Raw genomic sequence first — 19861 nt, forward strand, 5'->3', positions numbered from 1 at the left:
GATCTCAATTCTCATGACTTGACCGTCGACTTACTTTTTGAAAAAAAAAACAAAAAAAAAAAAAACCTTGCTTGTAACTTTTGAACGGTTCAAGTTGGGGCTTTCAAGAGGGTTTCAAGATTTAGATAATTGAAATCTAGATCTACAACATATTAATTATAAAGAGGCCTTTTCATAAGTTTTGTCTTCCCTTCCCTTGTGATTCTTGTATGAAGATTTTTAATTGGTCAAGAGTTAGGTAATGAGGACCCAATGTGATTTCAGTGTTTTTACTGGTAGTATATTTTCCCCCATCATCTCAAGCCAAGGTCCAGAGTCCACATATAGCTCTCCTCAGAGTGGGAGAAAAATTGAAAATTTTGGAAGTGGTTTGCGCAATCTAATTAAAATTAGATCCTTTACTCTCCCATATTTTGTTATGTCGCTACAGGAGCGTAAAGGATCTAATTTTAATTAGATTGTGGTTTGCAACAATGATTTTTCCCCTTAATTAATATTTTCAAGAAAGATAACTCTTGTAGATGGCTTTTAATATTTTCAAGAAATATAACTCTTGTACATGACAAGCACAGAAAAAAATATAATATTCTGAATAATAAAAAAAGAAATCCTTAGGTTAATATGAAATCAGAATTACAGTAAATATATATGTATGTATATTTTACTATGCTGCACGAAATATTGCCCAATGTAAAACAGCAGTTCCCCCCCCCCCCCCCCCCCCCAAAAAAAAAATGTATTGTTTCAAACTGGAACAGTATCAAAGTAATTCCCCTTATTTAATGTAAAAAAAAAAAAAAAAAAAAAAAAAAAAAAGATGTGTTTGTGAAACACTATGCACCCGGCGGCAACAAAGTTCGAAAAAGCTATTTTTAGCATATAGGTCACAGTCAAGGTCACAAGGTCATTGATCTTGGTGTCATTTGAAAGAACTTAATGAGTGGAGTATGCATACCAAATATGAAGTCTCTCTCTCTCATGGTTCAAAAGTTATGGTGAAGGTTAAAGTTGACAACAGACAGACAAACATACAGACAGGACAAAAACAATATGTGCCCCCGATCTATCGATCCGGGCGCATAAAAAAAACCCAACCCAATTCAGTGTATTTTCTGCTCATAATCATTAAATTGTCATTATTTTTGTCCCATATCCTGCTATGTCTTAGGTAGTAAATATTGTATGAAAATACTAAAAAGTGAATAACTACATGTATCTATAAAACTACAAATGATACATTTCTAGATTATCCATTAAGAACACTCTGTGGTTGAAAGCTTTGGGGCAGAAATATTTCACATTTGTACTCAAAAAATGACACATTTTCATCATGTTCATGTGAGCCTTTAGCATTATTAAAAAACATAATGTGGTCGAGTGATTTTGGTCTCATATTTCACCATATTTGTACTGCTATAAATGACACTATTTCAAATGAAGTCATTGGGCACTCTTTGTCCTTGAATGTATTCTGGCACATCTCTCATTTAATGACACTTTTTCATGTGAGCCTTCAGGGAGACATTATGGTTGAATGCTTTCGGACATGTCTTACATTTATATGGTTTTTCCCCTGTGTGAGTTCGAGAATGCTTGTCAAGCTGTTCCTTTTCGTTAAAACCTCGACCACAGACTGCACATTTTAAGGCCTTCGTCTTTGAGTGGGTTCGCATGTGTCTCCATCTGTTATGAGATTTAACCGTCTTCCCACAAACATCACAAACTATTTGATACATGTCACGATGACTAGTGTTCTTTTCTGAATGCTTTCGCTTGTGCACATTCAAGTTTTCTTTACTGGTAAAAACTCCTCCGCATTCTTCACACATAAAAACACGCTTTTCATGCTTACTTTCTTTGTGAATTCTTAAAAAGGATTTTGTCGAGTAAGATTTCTTGCACACTTCACAGGGAAATCTTGCTCTGTTTGAATGTACACGTAATATATGCGCTTTCATTTTCAGTCCGTCATCAAATATCTTGTCACATTTTGTACACTTGACAGCTAAATGTACTTTCTCAATGTGTTTATCAAGACTGGCATAATATTTATCACATTTTTTGCACTTTTCTCTTTTAGGCCGTACTTTTTTGGTCTTTTTGTTATTTTTATCATTTCTCCCAGATTTTTTATACTTTTTATTTGGTCGATCAAATTCAGCATCAGAACCACTACCGTCTGAGGGAACATACTCTGAATGAGTTTCCATATGCAAATTTAACTGATATTCACTGTTAAATACTCCATAACACAGTTCACATTCAAATTCATCAGCACTGAAGTCATCGTCCGAGTTTCTTCCTGCAGAAATTATATCAGATGTATCTGAAGAAAGATCTTTGTCAGTCTCTAAGTTAGTTGTTGAGTTTTCTTCTGCGGAAATTGTATCAGAATCACTATGTGATGTATCTAAATTAGTTGCCAAGTTTTCTTCGGCAGAAATTGTATCAGAATCACTATATGTTGTATTTGAAGTTACATCTCTGCCTGTCTCCAAAGGAACTGGTTCTTCCTGATCATATATAAGTTTGAAACTCTTCATCATATACATATCTGCTCTGTGCTGATTTTTTTTTAATATATATATATGGTTTGGATAAACTATTCCAATTATACCCTTCAGTCATACACTGTGCATGGTTTGATATCTTTTCTAAAAAAAGAAAACAAAATTATAATACCTACATATTATATATATGCCATGTACAGATGTACAGCTACCACTTATTTTATTTGCATGGCCTTGTAAAAAAAAAATGCCCAACTCCACAAGTACGAAAACTTGATATCTTTAATTAGGTCTACAGGTACATGTATATACTAATTACTTTAAAGTGGGATCGAATACAGGTATACTTGGGGAGAAATCACTTAAGGTGAACATTAGAGAGGCTGAGATTTTAAACTTGTACGCGTACGTGTATGTGTGCACAGACTTTGACGTACAGGTACACGTTTTTTGTAATTTGTCTGTTGAGATTTCAATGACGTGTAACGTAAACGTGTAGAGTGTAATCGGTGTCTCTGTTCCAACTATTTAGTAGTTTTGTGACATTAGTTTGACTTTAGTAAGTGAACAAAACATGGTTATTACTTAAAATAAGTGTTCATGAAACCTAACATCCTAAATAATTAACAACAATAACGGTTTCACACATAAATTGACTGGTTTTTATTGAAAAAGCTACAAGTTTACACTTACGTGTAGATGCCTTTTTACAAGTTGTAGGAACGTGTAGAAAATTATCAACACCAAAACCGATGACATAATACGCAAGAAATTTAGGGAATTCCCCTACTAGACGTACCCATACACGTACACGTCTGAAATCTCAACCTCTCTATTCTATCATTATCAAGGCAAACCTGTTATCCAAAAGAAATTTTGTGACCCCCTCCATCCTTTCCAAAATGATTTATTGATTTGATTTGAACATATTTTATAGCGATAAATATAAACAATGGGATTGGGTACAAGTTCTAAAAACTTAATTCACCCTCTCCCTTCATGTAATACCACAATGTGGTAATTTCCAACAGTTTGTACAGAATAAATCAACTCACAACAACATAGATACATGTATATACTGTTAAATTATTGTCTATAAACATTTTAAATATAAGAACAATCAATTAAATCTACCAGAATACTGAATATAAGAATGTACAATAGAAAAGAGATATAAGTTTTCACCAATACTGAGTGAAGTATCCCCCCCCCCCCCCCCCCCCCCCCAGTAAAGTAAGAGTCTCAACAATATGAACTTTAATATGTTACTTAATCGTCAATGGAGAATAACCGCAATTTTTTAAAACATAATTTACCTTTAAACTGGTGGTAAAAGATATTCAATAAGTTCTTCTTTTTGCATAAGTTGAGCTGGTCTAACATTTAAAAACATTGGCTAAGTTTGCCACATGAAATCTACAGGAAGTAAACAAAACAGGGACGGTGTAAAATTAGGAAACGCCCCCTTGTTGTCTTCTGTTTTCTAAGGTCATTTTATTGATACAATCAATGGGATTGGAAACAAGTTATTCTAACTTAGATTGTCCTCTCCAACACATAGAAAATGACAAAAATGTATAAGGTCAATAAGGCACAAATACAACAAATGAGCAGAAAAAAGAAAGCAAAATACATTAACAAAAGAAAAAAAATATACCCTCGAGGAACCTATTTCGGTGGAAATAAGCATTCAATTACAAAATTTTCCTAACGAATACAACTGAATAGGGCATTAGTGCAGTTTTGCTTTAAAGGTTCCTATGATTTATCCAAATATTACCAAAATTTTAATCAAATACTAACGAATAGATTTTTTTTCTCCAAATGTATATGACATTCTGTTTTGGGCACGTGCAAATAGATGAGGTATCTAAATCAGTGGCATGATGCTTTTCAAAGGTTTTTACCTTCATAAGTTCAGCACCAAACAAACAAATGATTTAGAAATTATGGAAATGAACATAGCAATACATTTACAGAATATTTCTAACAGGTATATAATTAGGGGGCCTATACATGTATGTTCATATTGAAAGTGATGAATAAAATAGTCACCATCTCTGAAAATTTCCTTTGAAGTAAAGCAGCCATGGGTCCAGTTGTTACCCTATTTTTACAGCCAAACTAAGCTCACATGACAACACCAACTTTGGGCAAAAATCCTGATTACAGTCAAAACAGTTCTCTTTTTAACCTTTTCCAGCTGATTTGAAATATTTTACAGTTTATTTATATATTTATTGTAAATTTATTTACTATCTAAATTCAACAAGCCTTTAAAAATATATACATAGATCATATAACAGACATGAACTTTTTGGAGTCCCCTAAAATTTTAAATTTCTTTAATTATCAAATGACAGTTGCTTAACTTTTATGAACAGCTGTTAAACTTTTGTCTATAGATTTTGTTTTTGATTGCATACTCCCAACAAATTCAAATGTAATTTCGATCTTATTTTTTTTTTTTACCTTTCAAAAATTGAATATGTTTCAAAGTTAATCAAACACTGTTGTATCTTTATGTTTTTTCTTAGGGATATTTTTACTTTTATATGACGTACTATAAGCTACATGTACTTTGTTACCTAACATTATTCATATATTGATAATACAAGATCTTTATTTCACCACTGTGCTACCTAGCTGTAATTGTACAGATTACAGAACCAAAAATTTGTAGGTATTAATATATATTGTGATTGAACAATGTCCGCTATCTAGAACATGTACATGATATAGTTACATGTAGCAAGACTTTTTTTTTTATAAATAAAAAAATTAGGTGGATCAGATATATAAATATCTGATTTTGCACCATTTTATATACTTCATATACAAATTTATGGTGGTATATACCAGTAAGTCTCTTCCCAACGACACCTTGACCGTCACATTTCACATTGCCGTAAGAACGGGGGGGGGGGGGGGTGTCCCAATAATTTTGCCAATATATAGAATACTATAGAAAACATACCTACGACCTCCCCCCCCCCCCCCTCCAACTGAAATTGCTTCCTACGGGCCTCTCTCACACCTCGGTCCTGGCAGGTCATCTGGACCCAAACAATGTTCTGTGATGGAAAAATTACACTTATAGCCCCCTCCTTTTCTGAGTACAGAATTTTTCTACAGTAAATTTTCCTTTAGATGCTGGTCCCCCTCCCCCTGCACACATTTTGTTGTTGTATGATCGAGCACTGGTAAATTCCATGAGTTAGATAGGTAACAAGCTTATCTTTTGAAAAGATTGGTGAGCTAGCGCTATAGCATAATAAAATACAGAATAAGATATCTGAACCATTTGTTAAATTTGCTGAATCGATTAATTATTAATAGAAAGGCAGATTGGTGCACTGGGGGTTGAGTTTGGGGGGGGGGGGGGTCACAATTCAGAATGGTGAATCTAAGAGTGTGCTTCACGTCGGCAATGGCGTAACTCCTAACTGTGCTTTAAGCATTCTGTATTTTACTGTAATTTCAATTTCGAGGTGAAAAATAAAAGGTCAGAAGAACCAATGAGCACCTTCGGGCCTTTCCGGCAAGCTCGGAAAACATATCCGAGGTTGCCGCGGTTTTCCGAGCTTGCCGGAAAGATCCATGAAGGTAGATTAGAAAAGCTATGTATTTATTACATTAGAAATAACAGTCTTGGTTTTATAAGACCTGAGTTATTGTTACTTTTTTTCATTTACATGTACGTGCAGGTTAGACAACAAAACACGAAACTTCAGATCATATGTATTTTCAGATGATAAACACTAAATTGACATGTCTTTCCGACATACTCTAAAAAAGATTTTTGTTGTTGTTGTTGTTTTTCCGAGCTTGCCGGAATTATCCACTATGGTGGTAAGAATGTAAGGAAAGCTAGATGTCTAGCCAAATTTTTTCTTGTACTTTTATGTGTAGGTTAGACAATAAATTTTAAAAAAAAATTCAGAATCCGGATCTAGACTGGTATTGACTGTCTCTAACCTTCGAAATGTATATCGCGCATATCAGACAGGAAAGGCAAGTGTAAATTCTGATCATTTCTATTTTTGCATGACAAAATGAAATTGTTATCGTACAGTCTATCTACAGTAGTTTTCCCAGAATCCCCGACCGTGAATACGAGCATGCGTATTTCAGAAATATAGACTAACGTAGTTGCTAGCGCTCGAGAGCGCTAGCAATAAGGTGATTTTTTTTTTTGATTGTCAATTACGACAGCAACAATGACGACGACAGAGAACTGACTTCGGCTCCGGCGAGCTAAAAAGTAATCGCAGAAAAGCACAATCTCCAGTGCAGAGTTGTTCGTTACTCTCTCAGACACCTCTGCAATGGGCTCGCGTCAAGATTTTTGAAATCAAGTAAAAACGTGGTATTTTAAGGATTATTTCAAATTCAACTAATAGTTTAAGATGTATTTAGAATATATCGACCATAAAGGACAAACATTAGCGTAGGTATTTAATTTATAATAAATTAAAATAATCGCACTATTTCTCGTGTTTATTACTGTGAGATTTGCGAGCCAACGACAGAGATGAATGTATGAGCCGATGGTAGAAAGAAAAGCAGTGCGAGTAGTTGCCGAAAAGCAGACAGGTTGCGAAAATAAATATAAAAAAGTAGAATCGAGAGACAAGCTTATGTGTCTGCAATATACATGCACCTATCTCGTGCACATCATGATACACGATATACATGTAGGTGATGTGCTACTAGTTTAATGTTTGTTTAATGTCTCTTACAGAATTTCTCACTCATTTATAAAGGATTAAATGGTATTCAACCAATTACCACAACTTTACCATCACTTTGAAAGACACACAGTTATTTTGACAGTGACCTCTTAATGAAAAGGGCGCTAAGGCTACAAAAGTCAAATGTGGTAGGCGTTGGGAAAGAACCCTCACTGCTCAATGGCCCTAAGTGCCGAGTAAAGGTCTAAATTTGAAGCCCTTCACCGGTATACGGTGATGTCTCTATATGAGTGAAACATTTTCGAACGGGACGTAAAACAACATACAATCAATCAAGCTTAATATGCCCCGTATCGAAGATTCGGGGGTATATATATTTTTTGCCATGTCCGTCTGTTTTTCTGTTTGTCAACAAAAACTTTAACGATAACATTGTTCATAATTTCTGATTGATTTTATCTATAGCTTTCATATTCCACACGTGTATTCCTTGTGACAGGACCTTTCTTTGATCTTATTTGATCTTTTGACCTTGGAGGTTGACCCAGTTTTACAAAATTTTACCCAGCTTTAACCTTGGTCATAACTTTGAACAGTTGTTGCTAGTGCTTTCATACTTCAAAGGTGTAATCTTTGTGACAAGACCTTCCTTTGGATACCAACAACTCTGACCTTTGACCTTTACCTAGGAGTTTGACTTACTTTTGAAGATTGGTGCTAGGGCTTGCATACTTCAGTTCACATGTGTAAACCTTCTTTTGGATACCAATAACTTTGACCCTTTGACCTTGGAGTTTGACCTTCTTTTTTAAGACTTTAACCTTGGCCCTAACTTTTGAACAGTTGGTAATAGGGCTTTCATTATTCACATGTGTATTACTTATGACAAGACCTTCCTTTAGATACCAACAATTATTGCCCATTGATCATGACCTTGGAGTTTGACCTTCTTTTGGAAAACTTTAACCTTGGCCATTACTTTTGAGCAGTTGGTGCTAGGGCTTTCAAACTTCACATATGTAATCCTTGAAACAAATCCTTCCCTTGGATACTGACAACTTTGACCCTTTGACCTTGGAGTTTGACCTACTTTTGAAAAACTTTAACCTTGGCCATATCTTTGAACGGTTGGTGCCAAGGCTTTCATATTTCACATGTGTATTTCTTGTGAGAAGTACTTTCTTTGCGCACCATTAATTTTGACCTAGCTTGATGTTTGACTTACTTTCGAAAAACTTCAACCTTTTCCTTATCTTTTCAATGGTTGCTGCTAGGAATATCATAATTCACAGGTACATTCCTCGGGACAAGACCTTACTTTGGGCAACAACATATTTGATTTGCATTTGAGAAAGTTTAACCTTCGCTATAAGTTGCCATATACGGGGGCATCATTGTTTCACAAACATATCTTGTTTTTTTTTTCTACCTTCAAGTGGGATAACTCTGTCAAAAATCATTGAACCACGACTAAATTCAAACTTGACCTGTATTTACTGGTAAAATACCTGCACATGCAAATCCAACCTTATACATACTTTCCTATTAAAGTTAGAGAGCGGAAAATGAAAATTTCTTGTTTTTTTTTTCTAAGTTCAAGAGGGATAACTCTGTCAAAAATCATCGTACCATGACCAAATTAGAACTTGAACTGCGCATTTCTTTGACGTATCCGTATGTCAAATGCGAGTTGAATGTGTGCAACTGTTGCCGAGATAATGAAAGTCAATCATGACGGAACAAGGTAACACTATATGCCCCGGCCATTTTATGGCGGGGCCATAAAAAGCATATCGAATAATTACGTAAGTTTTGAATGATTGGAATTAGGGCTTTCATATTATTACGCAAGTGTATTTCTTGTGACAAGATCTTTCCTCGGGTACCAAAAATGTTGACCTTGGAGATCGATATAATATTGAAAAACTTACCTTGGCCTAACTTTTGAAAGTTGGTACTAAGGCTTTCATATTTTACAGTTGTATTCCTTGTGACAAGAATTTCAAAGGGTATCAATAATTATGACCCTTTGACCTTGATTTTGGAGTTTGGCCTACTTTTGAAAAAGAAAGTACCTTGGACATATGCGTTTTAAATGGTTGGAGCTGGGGCTTTCATATTAAAGATGTACATTTCTTGTGACAAGAAAAGATGTCTCCAATAGGTACCATTAATTTTTATCCTTAGACCTTGACCTTGGAGTTTGACCTACATTTGAAAAGAAAAAAAAACAACCTTGGTCATTACTTTTGAACAATTGGTTCTAATGCTTTCGTATTTCAAAGGTGTATTCCTTGTGACAAGAGCTTTCTTTGGGTGCAACATTTTTAATTCCTTGACTTTGACTTGTATTTGAGTGTAACCGGAAGTAGAACTCTTTAATGAATAACTTAACAAAGTTACTAGCCAACTTGGCTTAAAGCAGTGAACTATCTCCAGTTATGATTGTCAACCCAGGTAAGGGGATATCTGAACTATGATCAACGCTAAATGAAAACACAGTTGTAAGTTTATCAATTTGATAAAGTGAGAATTAACCGTTGTAAATAATAACAAATAATAAATAATGATCAAAATTTAACAAACAGAAAAGTCTTTGAAAATTGCACAGGATTAATAGGGCTTTATCAAAAATGTAATTTAATCTGGTAGGTGATTCACAATAATCTCAATGAATAATCTCAATAAATAAATAAGTAATTGAAAAATGTAATAGAAAATGGGAGGAATGTGGAAAAACTATGAAAAATAATTTATGTCCCTACTGGGCTTCCATACTTATGAAAGTTGTCAAAAATCCTATAAAAAGAATGAATCAGAAAAGTGTAAAAGGAATGAGCTACATCACCCAATATGACTACTATCAACACTCTAGAGTTGAACTGAAAATATCAATGCTAATTCTAGGTTCTAAAAATAACTGACCCAGAAAATAAACAACACCTAAAAATAAATAATAAATAGTGGTTCTAGAAAATAAACCTGTTATCTACATATCCCTAGACCAGGCAGGACTTGGAAAGGGAAACTTAATTTACTTTAAATAACCTACATCCTAACCTATCATATAACTTTATTCTATAAAACCTACATCCTAACCTATCATAAAGTGCTCGCTCAGCACGTGCTAAATGAAACCTATAATGCCGTGTACCTTGAGGATGGCATAAAATCAGAGATAATGAGCCACGAGGCTTATCCCTAACCAAGTGAAGAAAACTGCTCGAACACGGGTTTAAATACCTAACAAGGTCCAAAATAAAAACCAATGACTATCAAAGATCCTAAAGCTAAGTTAACCAATCAGAACACAGCTATCAAAAGTACTACGGAAAGACTGCCAACATGGATGACACTTCCTGTTTAAAAAGTAAAACGTGGAATGTCAACTCATGTCCTAACTTATAAACGACAAATTATAAAGGGGTTTTACGTAAGTAACAACTGAAAACAAATGATAAATAGAATAATCTGACTGAAATATCAGCAAATACTTGTAAAATATTATTTACGAAACGATGGCTATGAAATAAAAATCTAAACCACTTCATGAGAAAGCTTGACCTTTGCCATAAGCTGTCACATGGGAGCATCAGTGTTTCACACTCACATCTCGTTTATTTGGCCTAACCTTATTAGATAGTAAATTATATATATATATATATATATATATATATATATATATATATATATATATATATATATATATATATATATATATATCCTGAAACAAAGTCCATTTGATGGATTGCTGCACATAAACACGTTAAAACATGGGTGAATGAACATATTTACAGTTGATGGATACAAACAGATGATTTATTATAAGTCTATTAGCCCCCCCCCCCTCCCCCCCCCCCCCCTCCCTAAAAAAACAAACAAACAGACAAACAAGAATATGATGAAATTAACAAAATTTTATTCACAATGATGTATGGAACACACACACACAAATACCATATACATGTATTCAAATATTAATAGCATTGTATGTACCTCCATCCTCTCCCAAGGGTAACTGCCTCTATATCCAAAAGATACTTGTGTATTTGAAAATGTATAGACCTCAGTTCATTTAAATTTTCTAAAATCTCTGCAAGTAAAATTTTATCTCCTCTCCGTTGTTTTCTTGCAATGCTCTCAAGAGAACAATGATTTGCACAAAAGTCATTTGCCACAACACAGTAGGAAGATTCCTATAGAGTTTTAAATGATCCCATCCAATTTTCTTACACAACTATTTATTTATTATCTCCCCTTTATTTGAACAAATCATGCTGTGAGACAAAACACTTAGCTTAATATTTCTTGTAACTTTAAAGCCTCGATCTATTTATCTTTTTTGACCTATTTGTAAAGAATATGCAAGGGTAAAAAGACAACAAATTTAAGAAGAACGAATGTACAAGATTTTTTTTTTTTAAATGTACGTCACATATTAAACTAGGTCATAGTGATGGCACTTTCTCACATGTAACTGGAGGGAGATCTTATGATTATAGGCTTCAGGGCACAAGTCACATCTGAATGGCCTCTCTTTTGTATGAGTGAGCATATGACTGTTTAAGTTGTAATTTGTGCGGAAGAATTTTCCACATGTGATGCATTTGAAGGGTTTACTATCCAAATGTACCTTCATGTGACGGTGCAGTGTCCCAGAGAATGTAAATCCCTGCCCGCAGAGGTCACAGATAAAGGACTTTTCTTTTGAGTGAATCTTAACATGTTTTCGTAAATTAGATGGATGTTTAAAAGATTTTCCGCATTGTTCGCAATCATATGTTTTATCGTCATGTTCCTTTAGCATATGTTCATTCAAGCAACCCCTTCTGTTGAATGTGGATCCACATATCTCACAAATGTGTTTGACTTTTCGTTCCTTTGAACATACATGCTGGCGTAAATGGAGAGCTTCAGAGAAAGCCTTTTTGCATATGTTGCATTTCACCTTTTTCACCATTTTAGGCAAGTGTGTTCTCTTATGAGAAAGAAGGGCAGATCTAGACTTGATCATTTTGCCACACTCGTCACAATTTGCACCTTTTCCTACACTCAGTGGCCATAGTGGGAAGTTGTGCTTTCGTCTGTGATATTCCATTTTACCTTTACTCAAAAACTTTTCACCACAGAGAAAACAATTAAATGCTTTATGCTCAGTGACATTTTTATTTTCGGTCTCAGAACTCTCAACTTTCACATCTTCATTGTCTGATTCTATGTAATCAGATCCATCATTATCACTTAAATCCTCATTTTTGAAATCATCCTCTGAGGAACAGCTTTTTAAATCACCATCTTTCTCAATGAGATCAGTCTTTGAATTTGCCTTCCTTGAATGCTCCTCCATTGGTGTGCTCTCCTTTGAAATACTACTTTTATAATCCTCTAGCATCTTCTCCTTTGGAATTCTTAACAGCTTTATCACTGGCACTCTCTTCTTTGATATAATGCTTTCAAAATCTTCCAGCTTTTTCTTCTTTGAAATAATTTCTTTAGATTTTTTTGTTATTTTTACTTTTAAAATGCCTCTTCCAGAAGCCTTAGCAACCCCCTTCTTTTCTTCATTTGCATCATCTTTTTCTTCACCTGTATCTCCTTTCTCTTTGGAAACATCTTCCTTCTCTTCAGAAATGTCTTCCTTTTTTTCATCTGAATTTACCTTTTCTACAGGACCATCTTCCTTTTTTTCAACTGCATCTTCTTTTTCTTCAGAAACATCTTCCTTCTCTTCAGAAAAATCTTCCATCTCTTCAAATTCCTCTGATTCCTCATCTCTGTCAGAATCCATCTGCACTGCTGGGGAGCTATTTTTCTGTTGATTTACATCCAATTCTGTTTCAGGTATTACAGCCTCTAGTTCATACTCTTCACTTGTTTCATTATCGACCTCTTCCTCAGTATTTAAGAAGTTTAAGATGTTGTTCACCTGACTCTGTACATCATCCAGCTGTTCATGTTCCATCTTTACATTTTCTCGTGCAGGTTTTAAGAATGCTTTGAAATTTTGCTGAGTAATGTCAAACATGCCAGAGTTTGTTTCAGCTGAGCACCATTCCATTACTGCCGTATTAGACTCGATGGAATCAAACATCTCTGTATCTTGTTCAAACCTGCAATTATCTATTACAGCAGATCGAACTTTCCTTTCAATTTCAGGATTCAAATAATCAAGTCCTGCCTGGTTGTCGGTCATGCTCTCCAGATTGGTGGTAGGTTGAGATCTTTTTCTAGTGTTTGATTTTGAGTTTTGAGTTGTGCTCGACATTGATTTAGTTGTAGACATATTTTTATTTCTCTTTTTTTCAACTTGATTTCTGTGTTTTAATTTTGGTTTTAATTTGGATGCCTTTGTGGATGTTGTGTTACTATTTATTGCTTCAACTTGAACCTCTTGATACAATTCTGGTTTATCTTTTGATTGTGATTTACCTGTAATCTTGGTAAAATCTTCTTGGACTTGTTCTGTATCACAGGATATTGGTGATGAGTTGGACTTTCTGGGAGTTGTTGTATCATCTTGAACCTCATCTCCATCACTTGATTTTGGCAGTGACCTGGATTCTACTGTAGAAGTTGTCTCACCATTCAAATCCTCATCTTGATTTCTGAGAGTTGCTTTATTTTCTGATCTGTATCTGGTTGAACCTTTTGCATCCCCTTCTATGTCTTCCTGAACATCATCTCTTTGACTTGATCCTGGCTTTGATTTGAGCCTTGGTGAAGGTCCTTCGTTATTTTTCATTTCACCAACCAGTTCTTCATGGGTTCTTTCATGCTTCTCTAGGTTTACCTGTTTCATGTATGCTCTCCTACAGACTCTACATTTGTACAGTGTGACTGGCGATTTATTCATGCTAGGCATTTGAGGGTGTAACTCCTTGTTTGTGTTGATGATAGAGGTGCTGTGGCTTGAAGCTGAAGATTTTTGACTGCGAGAGTTACGAGTGTAAGTAAAACCTCTGGACTGTGGATCCCACTCTTTATCCAAAAACTCAACAAAATGAATTTGCTCCATCTGAAAAAATACAATGTATTTAAAATCAGTGCATACTTATTAAGACTATTATTTACTAATTGTTTTTAAACATAGAAGTGACATTTTTAAATCATAAATTCTGAACATGCACCACATGCAAATATTCACTTGATTCAATTTGAAATGAGAAGTTTTTTCATGAATAGCAAGGCAACATTTTTTTTAAAGATAAACATCTGTTTGTGGACCTGCTTTTCTTGAGGCAACTTCTTTGTACACCTTTTTTTATTATGTATTCCCTGGTATTCCTAATAATTTGAACAAGGGTACTAATATATCATTTTGAACTTTCAACATTTTGGTTGGTTGGGGGGGGGGGGGGGGGGGAGGGGATGTAGATTTCCTGGTAAAATTGAAATATGTCAATAGGACATGAATGCAGGATTTATTAGTAATGCATCGTGAAAAGAAAAGTACCTTGCAGGGTTGCCCTTAAGAATTGAAATAGCAGGGGACTGACAAGTAAAAAAGTAGAAGGGGGTCTCCAGGGCTCCTCCCCTAACAATATGGGGTTGAGGGGTGAATACCAGAATAACCGTGCGATTACGTCATTATAGGCAGGGAAATTCCTCAGCCCCTGGTGGGTCTTAAGGACAACCCTGTACCTTGTTCTTTTGCGTAAGATTTGGATAAATGAGGAAGAGTATGGACAAGGTCATATTTCTTTGAAACTGAGAAGTAAGAACCAAAGGTAACAGGGAAGGTCAAGGTAAAAAAATGACACAGTTGATAAGTTTCCACATACATGTATCAGTACATGTGTTTAGATAAAAATATCTAGCTTTAATGGCTCTTTTGAAATCAGCTTAAGGCATAACAAAGAAAAGTAAAGTAGAGGTCATACATTTTGAACACAGTTGAATAGTTCTCACCAATATGTACAGTTGTATCAGTGTGCGAGTTAAGATAAAAATATCTTGAAAATTTTATTTGAAACTGATCTAAAACAAATTTAAAGCAATATGAACTGCACCTTCGATGGAAATTTTTGTTGCAATATTATACTTAACTATTTCAATGACAGAAAAAAGAACATTTATAAACTTCTGTTGTTCATATTTGCAATGGAAGACCTATTTTAAAGCTTTGATTGAAGCAAAATTACACTATATTCACCCTGTGCAATATTGATTTTTTATATAAGATTATACATTCCATTGTACAGAATTCTTTCTTCTGAAACAATTTAACACTTTATTTTAGTCTAATTTCATCATGAAGGTTAAAGTAACATACAAATTTATCATAACAGCACATTTTACAAGGAAATAAAATTCTAAAAAAAATGCAGCTCATATTGCTTTAAGGCTATGAAGATCAAAGTCATAGAGAACCTCAAGGTCAAAACATTTAAAACAAAACAACCCATTTAAAATGGCTTCTAGATCCATGCATGCTGCACCACATGAAGATCATAATACATGAAGAGAGTACTTATGGCTAAACACCTTTGCTCGACAGTGTCCAGTTTGTATCGCCTCATCTCTAAAATCACACATTTGGCTAGCAAAGACGGCTAAACTGTTCTCGATACAAGGATATTTCCTACACAGCTGTTTACTTACAATGTATTTAAAAGTTTCATTTTCAATATTTACCTGACCTTAAAACCAAGGGTTATGTTTTTAACAGGGCTGTGGATAACCACTCACTAATTATTGCAAGTAAAATTTGCTGTTAGCGATTAGATATTATAAACCTCATAGTCGCCTACATGGGAAACTTTTTTTCTGGAACATAATTACATTTCAGTTTTATTTTGTATGTACTTTCAGTCTACTAACCAAAATTATTTGTGTTGCATGCAAAGCAGTTAATTCTAATGCGCATATGACATAGACCAGATTTCATCGAAGTGGTTAGAAAACAAACTACTTTTGATTGATTGATTGGTTAAATGTTGTTTAACATCCCTCTTGAGAATTTTTCACTCATATGAAGACGCCACTACTTGCCGGTGGAGAGCTGCAAATTTTGTCCTATACTCGGGACATACGGCCATTGAGCAGTGAGGGATCTTTTTCATGCCAGCACCTACTGTGACACGGGACCTCGGTTTATACAGTCTCATCCGAAGGACCGGTCTCCACGTCCCACAGTGGGATTCGAACCCGCGACGTAAGGATCAACTCCTTACTTCGCGACTCTAAAGCTTGTTCTTAAATATTTTTTTGTTTTAAGAATCAGCTAAGATTATCAGATACTTCAACTGGAATGGTAATTTTATCATGTCGAATGCACAATAGTAGATGGGAATCAAACTTCATCTCACATTGTAAGTCATATAATTTTGACCCCACCCAACCCCCCGGGCCATTAAACACAACAAAATGTAACGAACATTATATTATTGGATCAACATTTTTAGAAAAAAAACCTGTTGAAACATGAACAGCGCGAAAATACTTGATGAACCAAAAAAAAAAATTCATTTAAAAAAAATTTAAGGAAAATTTTTGTTTATTGTTGTTATTTTCTAATTTATATATAATGTGGGTTCATGGATCCCATTGTGGGTCTATAAATGTGAAAAAGTAGGGGGCACACATGGCCCGTAAGGTTTCAGCTATAAACTACAACACTGTTCAATGAAATTGAATGTACACTGCCTACATAGTAAATGCTTGCATATCAAGATGACTATAATGTTCTTGTTGAACTGAAAATAAAGAAATAAGATATTCAAGAAATTTCCAATCCTGTACATGTATTATTTGTTTAATCTACTATCTATCTGGTATATACATTGAATCAAGGTGAATTTAATTTTGGTGGACTTACGTAGTTACTGCGAGAACATATGGATAGCATTGCCATCTTAGCAGCTAGATGCATTTACATTGCATTATGGGTCTAAAGGGTACTGTTGAAAAATTGTTTTGATCAATCTGCATCTGAATTTTCTCTTCAAGTAAGTGTTGCTTTAATAGCACACACTGCCGAGCTGTATTTTCTATAAATGATCCGTCATATTTTTCCTCCCTCTGATTTACATCTCCTGGCATTAAACTTGGCTCTTCATTTGAAAAGAAAAAGAACTTGAATAGTCCTTACCTAAGGATGCTTTTTTCTAAGTTTGTAATTGGTCTATTGGTTCTTAAGAAAAAGTTTAAAATGTAAAGAGTTAACAGACAAGAGATGAATAAGGAGTGGAAGATGAATAATAAAATGTTGATCAAAGAGGTTCACAATAGATTTTTTCCTCAGGTGAGCTAAACAATTATGTAGACTGAAGGAATTTCTCTAAAATTGATCAATTTATGGTCCTTGGATCTAGAGTCTCAAGATAAAATTTCTGTAACAGTAAAACATGTTTAAAACGAAGTGCCAAGGACAGATGATTTTGCTTCATTACAAACATAATGCGTTATATCTATCAAGTTCAGAATATATTTTATAGTCACGGGGAATGAAAATCACTTAGTTGTAAGAATCAATGAATTATTTAAGCGTTCACTCACAGGCGTTTGTTATACAGTATGTAACGCTAGTTTTCTACTATACAATAACATTAATTGTTAGTGTTATTGTATAGTAGAAAACTAGTGTACTGTATGAAACAAACCCCCGTGTGTTCACTATTTAAAGAGTGTTTAACTATACTTGCCTATTACATTAAAGGACTTATCGCATGTTTCACAATTACTTGAAATCAAAAGCGAATCACATAACTATCAAGATAAGATTTTTTTTATTACACAAAATGAAATAATGTTAAAAGGAAAAAGAAATTAAAAATTACCATTCTATATTATATTGTCACTGCATGTACTTGGGGTGTTACAACTCTCTTCAAGGTTGAGTCTCTAAGACTGTCATTTAATGGCCAAACCAACAAAGGACGTTGATGGAGTCCAAACAAATACTGTAAAACATAAAATATATGATAACACATTTGATTAGTTTATAGGCCTCATCTTTGAGTTTTAAAAAAAATTTGAGCACCTGAATCAGAGACACTTTGGTCTTGGTTTAAAAATATGTGTAATGGTTTGGGTCGTGGATATTGCCCTGGGTAGCTCAGTCGGTAGAGCAGCTGACTAGTGATGCAGGGGTCATGGTTTGATTCCCGGTCCAGCCATACATTTTCTCCTTTCCTGTTACATATGTATTTGTGTTATAATGACTTATTGATATTAAAAAAAAAAAATTACATATCAGTAGGGTACATACATATAATTTATAAACCAAGACCCGTGTACACATGTACCTATAATCTGAATTACATTGCTTTACCTTGATGCTAGTTAACAGCTGGTTAATGAATTTATACAGCAATGACATTTTCAAAACCACCCAAAGGGCATCTTTTCCGCTTTGCTCTTTATTACACATAGGTATTATATGTATAACAGAGAACAGAGCGGACAAGATGCCCTTGTAAATAAGGGCTAAAATACCTTTAAAAAAAACCCACGGGCACTGGAAGTTAATGTAAATATTGAGTATGTGCAAGTTCCAGTGCCCGTTAAAAAAACTGAGAAAATTGGAACATGCATGCTGCTACAAAATTAATCAAGCAGTTGTTCTACGATTGCAACTCTAAAGCATCACCATGAGGAATAGAATGAACAAATACATACGATTTCCTTACATTCAAATCAGGAGGGAAGAACACGCTTCTCTTCTATAATTTTCCATTGTTTACTTCCGGATGTTTATTGAGGCAGAGTGGGACAGGGTAAAAGAGGGTCCCGTAAGTGCGGCACGTCGATTTACCCAAATGGAACCCAAATGGACCCAAATGGAACCCAAATGGACCCAAATGGAAATCAAAATGGACCCAAATGGAAATCAAATGGACCCAAATGGAAACCGAATGGAATATTAAATATATATTATCGTATTATCAAGTTGTTACTTATTGATGAAAATAATGAACTTACAAATGTAGAATATTAATTATTCATTTCTTATATTGTATTTTAAAATACTAATTAATTTTCTTTAGTATTCTATATATCGGCAAAATTATGGGGGGAGGGGGGGCACAGGTCTGTGCCCCCCCCCCCCCCAACGGTTCCTACGGCCATGAAAACTATATAAACTTTAAAAAGAAATACTTCAATTTTGTATTCAGTGATATGCAAATGTTATTACAAATAGAAAAAAGATTAATTCTTATTTTAAAATAAAATATTAGAGATGAATAATTTTAAATATTCTCCATTTGCAAGTTCATTATTTTCCATATCTTAAATAAGTAACAACTTGAGAATACCATAATATATGTTTAATATTCCATTTGGATCCATTTGATTTTCATTTGGGTCCATTTGATTTCCATTTGGATCCATTTGGGTTCCATTTGGGTCCATTTGGGTAAATCGACGCACCCCGTAAGTGTGACATCCGCGCCATATAAAAATTGTTTATTGTTACAAAGCACCGATGGCACCCTCACTAATAAAATAAGCATTTAGTTTAACATTCCTATGGAAATAGAAACAAGCTAATTAAGAGAATTTGTGTCCCCCGCTTAGGGAAAAAAGAAAGAGCATGCGCAGTTCGGGGGGGGGGGGGGTCACACTGCCCCCCCCCCCCCCCTGTATTTCTAGAATTATTAAATGTATACACGTATATTGAAGCAAATTTAAAAAAAATGCCAATATGGATATAAA

At 34.5% G+C, this 19861-nt stretch overlaps 2 protein-coding genes across 2 annotated transcripts; both read right to left on the reverse strand.

The window, feature by feature from the left end:
• Positions 1-745: 745 nt before the first annotated feature.
• Positions 746-3905, reverse strand: LOC133200282 (zinc finger protein 239-like). The gene is made up of 2 exons (XM_061336100.1): positions 3827-3905; positions 746-2654 (listed from the first exon to the last, which is right to left on the reverse strand). Exon 2 carries the CDS (start codon positions 2550-2552, stop codon positions 1488-1490), a length of 1065 nt encoding a protein of 354 aa, XP_061192084.1. The 5' UTR covers positions 2553-2654; positions 3827-3905; the 3' UTR covers positions 746-1487.
• Positions 3906-11103: 7198 nt separating this feature from the next.
• Positions 11104-18093, reverse strand: LOC133200277 (zinc finger protein 37-like). The gene is made up of 2 exons (XM_061336092.1): positions 17983-18093; positions 11104-14219 (listed from the first exon to the last, which is right to left on the reverse strand). The coding sequence occupies exons 1-2, from the start codon at positions 17983-17985 to the stop codon at positions 11643-11645; spliced, it is 2580 nt and encodes an 859-aa protein (XP_061192076.1). The 5' UTR covers positions 17986-18093; the 3' UTR covers positions 11104-11642.
• Between the last annotated feature and the right edge of the window lie 1768 nt (positions 18094-19861).

Source organism: Saccostrea echinata, unplaced genomic scaffold (genome assembly GCF_033153115.1).
Source record: "Saccostrea echinata isolate AGI-Se365-2 ecotype Australia unplaced genomic scaffold, CSIRO_AGI_Sech_v1 ptg000038l, whole genome shotgun sequence".
NCBI lineage: Eukaryota > Metazoa > Mollusca > Bivalvia > Ostreida > Ostreidae > Saccostrea > Saccostrea echinata.